Source organism: Urocampus carinirostris, chromosome 12 (genome assembly GCF_059441175.1).
Source record: "Urocampus carinirostris isolate Australia breed hairy pipefish chromosome 12, RoL_Ucar_1.0, whole genome shotgun sequence".
NCBI classification, from domain to species: domain Eukaryota; kingdom Metazoa; phylum Chordata; class Actinopteri; order Syngnathiformes; family Syngnathidae; genus Urocampus; species Urocampus carinirostris.
In genome coordinates, this window is record NC_142360.1 from 3,832,765 (window position 1) to 3,839,848 (window position 7,084).

At 39.7% G+C, this 7,084-nt stretch overlaps 1 protein-coding gene across 1 annotated transcript; it reads left to right on the forward strand.

Annotated features, from left to right (window-relative positions):
• Positions 1–431: 431 nt before the first annotated feature.
• On the forward strand, positions 432–4,642 carry micos13 (mitochondrial contact site and cristae organizing system subunit 13). The gene is made up of 4 exons (XM_088349470.1): positions 432–601; positions 1,329–1,485; positions 2,437–2,494; positions 4,369–4,642. Exons 1-4 carry the CDS (start codon positions 573–575, stop codon positions 4,464–4,466), a joined length of 342 nt encoding a protein of 113 aa, XP_088205596.1. The 5' UTR covers positions 432–572; the 3' UTR covers positions 4,467–4,642.
• Positions 4,643–7,084: the final 2,442 nt, after the last annotated feature.

Below are 7,084 nucleotides of genomic sequence, written 5' to 3' on the forward strand. Positions count from 1 at the left end.
GAGTGAGAACCCCTCATTTGATACCACAATTGTTTAATGTTAAATTGCAAAACACGCGTACACGCTTCCATGCAAAAAATGGGGGAGAAAATACAAGTTATATAAAAGTTTTAAAAAAATTACAAATAATATCAATTTTAGTATAATTTTGGTATAAGATAATTGAACAAAAAAGGAAAATATTAAACATCAATTTACAGTAAAGAATAAGCAAAGTTGAAAGTGACGTAAAACCGTAAAGCGAGTGTTAGGGAGAAACTTTATTTAGAATAACCTTGAAACGAAATACAATTATTAATTACATTTTGACATCCATCAAACAACGATTTGATTTTTTTTTGTTTAAATATATGTATTAAAAATTATATGTTCTATAATAACTTGTCTAACATCAAAGATCACGACTGCTGGTGACATATCTACGCCACCTACCGTAAACTGTTCCTACGTGGGAAAACTTTATTGATGCACTTGAATGGACTAACAACGGTGTCCTTCAGTCCCGTCTGGTTTTAGTGCAACTCTTCAAAAATTTGATTCGTTTCTGAAAGAAAATCGCTCCTTTCTGGACCATGGCATCGAAAATATTCCCTGTCATCAAGTAAGTATTCCCGTTTTTCTTCTAGTTTCAGAAAACGTCAGTTAAACCTGGAGGTGTTAACATCTTAGCTAGTAGTGGTAGGCTAAATTTTCTTCTTATTACGTCATATATATAAACATATCCTTGCTTGTCAGTTATTTTGTATTGAGAACTCTCCTTAACAGCATGCATCCAACGAGCTCAAATACAACAGTTGCGAAAATAAGGACATGGCGTTGTGATCCATTGCTTATGTCTGACTAACTACAAGGGTGCGCCCATGCTAGTTAGACCCAACATGCCCAAGTATTTGCTTTGTATTTGTTATACTGCTACTGCAATAACATAATTCCTTTGTTGGAGTTACTATGTATTTAGAACCCTCCCCGACGATATGCATTAAGGAGCTAATTATCCAGAGTAAAACGGGGGCATGTTGTTGTTGTGATCCATTACTTATGTCTGATTATACACAGCGGCGTTCCCAAAGCTAACTAGGTCTTGCAGGCTTAATTTCCTTGCTGTCTATTTATTATGCAGCTACTTCAATTATAATATCCTCGTTTTGTTATAATTACTCTACATTTAGATTTCTCTCTGACCACGTGCATCAACAAGCTAATAATCCAGATTAAAACAAAGCCCTCTTAAGGTTGTGATCCATATTTTATGTCTGGTTAAATACATGTGACGTTTTGGAAAAGTTTGCTTTTAATATATATATATATTTTTTTAATCCATTTTGCAGACTGGCTACAAAAGTGACCATTGCAGGAGGGGCTCTCTATGTAGCCTGTGACGCCGGTCTTTTCGGCACCGGCGAGCAAGGTTCTGAAGCTTTGGGTCTGGCCAGAGAAGCCATACCGCCCGCTTTGGAGGAATGGATGAAGTACTTTGGCTTGGAGGTGAAGTAATAATATTGAGGCTACTTTGTAGAGAATCAGGGAAAATAGTGCTGATGACAAAAGTAAACCCCATAAAACGGTGAAACCCTGCAAGGAAATGTTCCACGACAAAAATATATATTTGAAGAGTGTATTAAGAGAATAACAGATTAAGAGTGTATCACGAATTGTTCTGTTACTTTTTGGTAAATGGTCTGCATTTATACAGCGCTTTTCAAGTCAATGAAGACCTCCCAAGCGCTTTACAATGTGCTTCACACTTACCCATTCACACACACACACAGATAGCAGCGTCAAGCATGCCAAGCCCCCACTTGCTTATCAGGGGCATTAGAGGTTCTGTGTCTTGACCTAGGACATCTTTACATTTAATTAACTTACCAATAAAGTTAACTTGAGTATTCTGCACTGGATAGCGAAGGAAAGGTCAGAACTGTCGAAGATAGTTATGAGGTCATCATCTAATTAATATAAAGGTAAAGGTGTAAAATGAAGTAGATTAATTTACCTTATGTATAATTGAGCTGCTATACCATGTGAAAAAGTTTTCCATCCATCAATTATCTGCACCACTTATCTTCATATTAGGGTTGCGGGGATGCTGGAGCCCATACCACCCATCTTTGGGCAGTGGGCACCCTGAACTGGTTGCCAGCCAGTCAGGGCACACAGAGGGAGACCACTCACTCGCGCATTCACACCTAGGTACAATTTGGACCGGCCAATTAACCTAACATGCATGTTTTTGGAATGTGAGAGGAAACCGGAGAACCCGGAGGAAACCCACGCAAGCACGGGGAGAACATGCAAACTCTACATAGGAGGTCCGATCTCATGACCACAGAATTGTGGCGCACACGCGCTAATCACTGCGCCGCCATGCTGCCCCAAAGAGTTGTTTTATTAGATGGGAAAAAATGAAGTGTATTCTCTCTTTGACTCTCTCCTCAGGCTAAGTTTCCAGCAGTACCTCAAGTTGAATTCTCTCCGGTTGAGGCCTGGAATTCTGGTGAGCAAAAAAATAATAACAATCACAAAGCCTAGTTTAGGATGGAACCAACCATCTGGCTTGTCAGTTGCTACCAAATAATCCACAATATTTCCTTGATTTTTGCTTTTATCCATTCCATAACCACTTAAATTAAGTAATAATTATATTACATTCTACTTCAAATTGCCTTTCAGGACACCCAAGGTCGCTGTACACATGGTACCAATCAACAATTAAGCAATAATAAAACAAGCAAGTAATAAATAGTAAATACAAATATAGTAGAGTTAAGCGGGTCGTATGTGAGGCAGATGGTAATGAAAAGGCAAGTCTGAATAGGTTGGTTTTGAATTTTTTTGAAGATTGACAAGAGTGGAAGAATTCTAGGGGTCAGACGGCAATGAGTTCCAGAGCTGGGGGGCAGAGTGGCTGAAAGCTCTACTCCCCATGGAGTGGAGACGGGCAGCGGGCATAGTGAGATTGAGGGAGTAGGATGATCTGAGGGTGCGGGGTGGCGTGGCAAAGTGAAGGCCGGAGAGGTAGAGAGGAGCAAGGTTGTGATGATTTTGTAAGTGTTCTATGGTTTATTGGTAGCCGGTGGAATTGCTCAAGGACAGGGGGTGATGTGATGGTGAGTTTCTTCTTATTATTACTACTATTATATTGAGTAAAGTTCAGCAAAGTAGGTAACATACTAATGCGTAATACATGGATTCGGTTTACTTTCCCCATCTGGGATATATTTATCCCAGAAACCACTGTGGGACTTGTAGTACACTATGGTCCTTGCAATTTCCAGCTCACTTGCTTTAAAAGTGTCATATGTATAGGGTGATTTCTTCAAGAAATTTGAATTTCTGCCTCCACGGCAAAAAATGCTACAGTCCATATGTGGTGGATGCATCTGTTGTGTAAGTCTATGCTTCTGGAAAGCCACTTAAAGCACATCTTGAAAATTGACGGGAAACCTAGATGGAACCCACTTTGGATTGAATGAAAACATGCACGGGATTTGGTGCATTTTGGTGAGTGACATGAATGCAAAAGTGAACAAAGGTCTGATCAAAGCCACTCCATTTAATGGTGATTTTTCATACTTTAATCATTCCCAGTGTCACAGTTGCCATGGCGCCCAATTGGCCCCGCCCGTGTGGCGCCAGCTGCGGCTCATTGACAGATTGGCTTTCCGTCTATTTAAGTTCAGTGCTCTCCTTCTTCATTTGTCGGTCATTCAACGAAACTCTGCCCCGTAAGACGTGGGTTTTGACTCGGTCCTGTTTCCTGTTGGTATTCCCTGTCCTGTATTGTTCCCGTCTAGTTTGTCCTGTTTATTTTCGATACCATTTCATTATCAATCCTGTCTGTCCCGTCCTGTCCGGTACCGACCCCATCTGTCCGATATCTACCCGGGCAATTGGTATCGATCTCGTCGGCCTCTGACTTCCTTTTCACGCCAGAATGCTGCCTAACGTGCATGACTCCCCATTTTCAGTAAAATAAAAGGCTTGTGTGAGAAACGTCACGCGTTTGGGTCTTGATCCTATTTTGGTTCATTACACCCAGAGGCTTGCTACTTACTGATGAGCTCCACCAAACCCTTTTAAGTTTAAAAAAATAAAATAAAACACAAAAGTATTTTTATGTTTTTAAACAAAGGGACAAAACGTATTTACACGTCACACTGAATGAGTAAATAGAAACAAAATCTGTGCTGCATTGATGATACAGTGAGGGAACACTAATGTACAATTTATTGCCTTATTTAAGTGAACAAAACAGTTCCCATAACCACAACATTGTGAAATTGACTTGATATGAGCAGTGCGCTTAAATCAACAGTTGGATTCAAATGCACGAAACGTTTTAAGTCGTGATCTTTGACTCTCTCGCAGGGGTACGGACGTCCATTTCAGCTCTTTCAGAAGCACCAAGAAAAGCAAGCGAATATTCAATTCGGGGCCTGCAATACGTTAAAGACCTCACTAAATGAAGAAGAACACATTTCAGGACAACTCACTAAATCACTCAAAGTTAACTTTTTGTGGTCTGCACTTGGCTCACCCAGAAAAACGTCCATCTTGGTCCATTAAGGAGATGTAAGTTGTGGTGTTGTATATAATGCAATCATATAGTTTTTAAATAAAATACAAATTCGTTGTGAAAATATTTTGGGACATTATTTTTACTTTGCAAACTTTCTTAGGAATCGTTGGGACTCAATCTTGTTTATGATGCACATACATTTGCCTTGTAATTTTCTTTTTTAAAAACCATCCATCCATTATCTGAACCGCTTATTCTCCGTAGGGTCGCAGGGAGTGCTGGAGCCCATCCCAGCTATCTTTGGGCAGTGGGCATGGGGGGACAGGGACGGACAATTCGCGCGCTCATTCACACCTAGGGACAATTTGGACCGGCCAATTCACCTGACATGGATGTTTTTGGAATGTGGGTGGAAACCGGAGTGCTCGGAGGAAACCCATGCAAGCACAGGGAGAACATGCAAACTCCACACAAGAGGTTTGATCTCATGACCTCAGAACTGTGCCGCACACGCGCTAACCACGGCGCTGCCATGCTGCCCTTTTTAAACCATTATCCAACAAGAAGAAGCAAATGCATTATATATTCATCTATATATATTTTATGTAATAAGTACGTGATATTATATTATTGTCAGTTACACAACTCCGTATGGCATTTCCTCAGGTGAGTCTTAAACTATCAAAATGAGTTTTGCAACTGCTCCCTGCAGCAGTTATCGGCTTGTATCTCCACATATAAAAAACATAAATAGGTAGAGGGAGCATGCTGGGAAGAAAATGGAAGGAAAACAAATGCCAAATAGGAATGCTAGAGGTTGAAAAGTCTGGGTGTTAAAAAAGGTGATTTGACTGTTTTTTTAAAGTCTGTTTTCAGTAATATGTTTTCCCCAGGTTTTTTTTTGAATATTTAAAATTTTGTAACTTTTAAAAAATATATATTAAATGTTTTTTTCCGTTTAAAAAAAAAATCCTCATTGTCAAAATACAAACCCCCCTCCAAACTATTTTTTTTCTCTCATTAAATATATTTTTCTATTTTTTTAAATCATTTTCTGTTTTGTTTTATAAGCCCGTCTTCAGGAATTTCACTGTCCCCATTTTTTTTTAATCGTTAGAGAGGGGGGAAGGATCAGATGAAAAAGATTATTCATCAAAACAGATGTTATTTCTACAAACATAGAATTACGTTTTCCTGTGGTGTGTCTTGGGCCTTGCGGTCTAAGTATAGTGGAAGCTAGAGCTCTTGTTGGTGATAGGAATGAAAGGAGAGGTGTTTTGTAAGGATAGTGGGATGTTTAGACGTGTTCTAAGGGATGGGCAGGGCACTTGTATGATGTGGCAGGGGTAAACTAGTGAAAGCTGTTTTCTGTTCAACAGCAGGGCCGGCCCTGCTGTTGAACAGAAAAATGTGTTGTGTCACCCTGACCCGAGCGACATGGCTGCTTTCTCATGTCTCGTTTCATCTGTTAGGGTGTTTGTGTTGGCCATGGTCAATTGTTTGGGTGTTCTTTTTTTTTTTTGCTCTTTTTTCCCTTTTTCTTTTCCTTGTTTTTGTATACGTGTTTTGTCTTGCTGACGGTCACCCCTCTTGAGGGATATGACCAAGATAGATAGATATAGTGTCTTGGGCAAGTACAGCCCGGTGGCGCCCATCCCTCTCCGGGCCAACATATGTTTCCACCCGGTATTTCTCTTGCCATTAGTTACACGTGTCATTTTCCCTTTCTTCAATATAACCATTTTTATTTTTATTAAATTTATATTTAAATGATTTTTTTTAAACTATTTGTTTCTCATTTTCAACGTTTCTTTCAGACATTTGGCACTTCTCTCTTCTCTAATTTCTCTCAATATATTTTCTTACGGCGGGGCAGTGGTTAGCTCGTGTGCGGCACAATTCTAAGGTCTTGGGAACCTCCTGTGTGGGTTCAAATCCAGCTACCAGACTTCCTGTGCGGAGTTTGTATGTTCTCCCCGTGCTTGCGTGGGTTTCCTCCGGGCACTCCGGTTTCCTCCCACATTCCAAAAACATGCACGTCAGGTGGATTGGCCGGTCCAAATTGTCCCTAGGTGTGAATGGGCGAGCAAGTTGTCTGTCCCTGTGTGCCCTGCGATTGGCTGGCAACCAGTTCAGGGTGTCCCCTGCCCACTGCCCAATGATTGCTTGGATTGGCTCAAGCACCCCCGCGACCCTACTGAGGATAAGCGGTGCAGCTAATGAGATGAGATATTTTCTTACACAGAAACAGCTTTAATTTGTACATGTAATTACTTATTTTCCTTTTTTTATTATGATTTATTTCTTATGATTTATTTTTTATTTGAAATAAATCAGTGGGGTGCTGGCTGGTAAAAAAACATTGTATTTTTAGTTTAACTATAAAATAACAAACAAATCAAAACAATATTTCGAAAAGAGTTTTTGGGGAAAACAAAATAAATTAAAATAAAAAAAAAATCTAAAAAAGAACAAAGAGCTGTTTAAAAACATCAAAATACCGTTTTTTTTCACTTTTCAAATAATTACAATAGGCTATCAAACAAAATAGTCGTCGAACCAGAA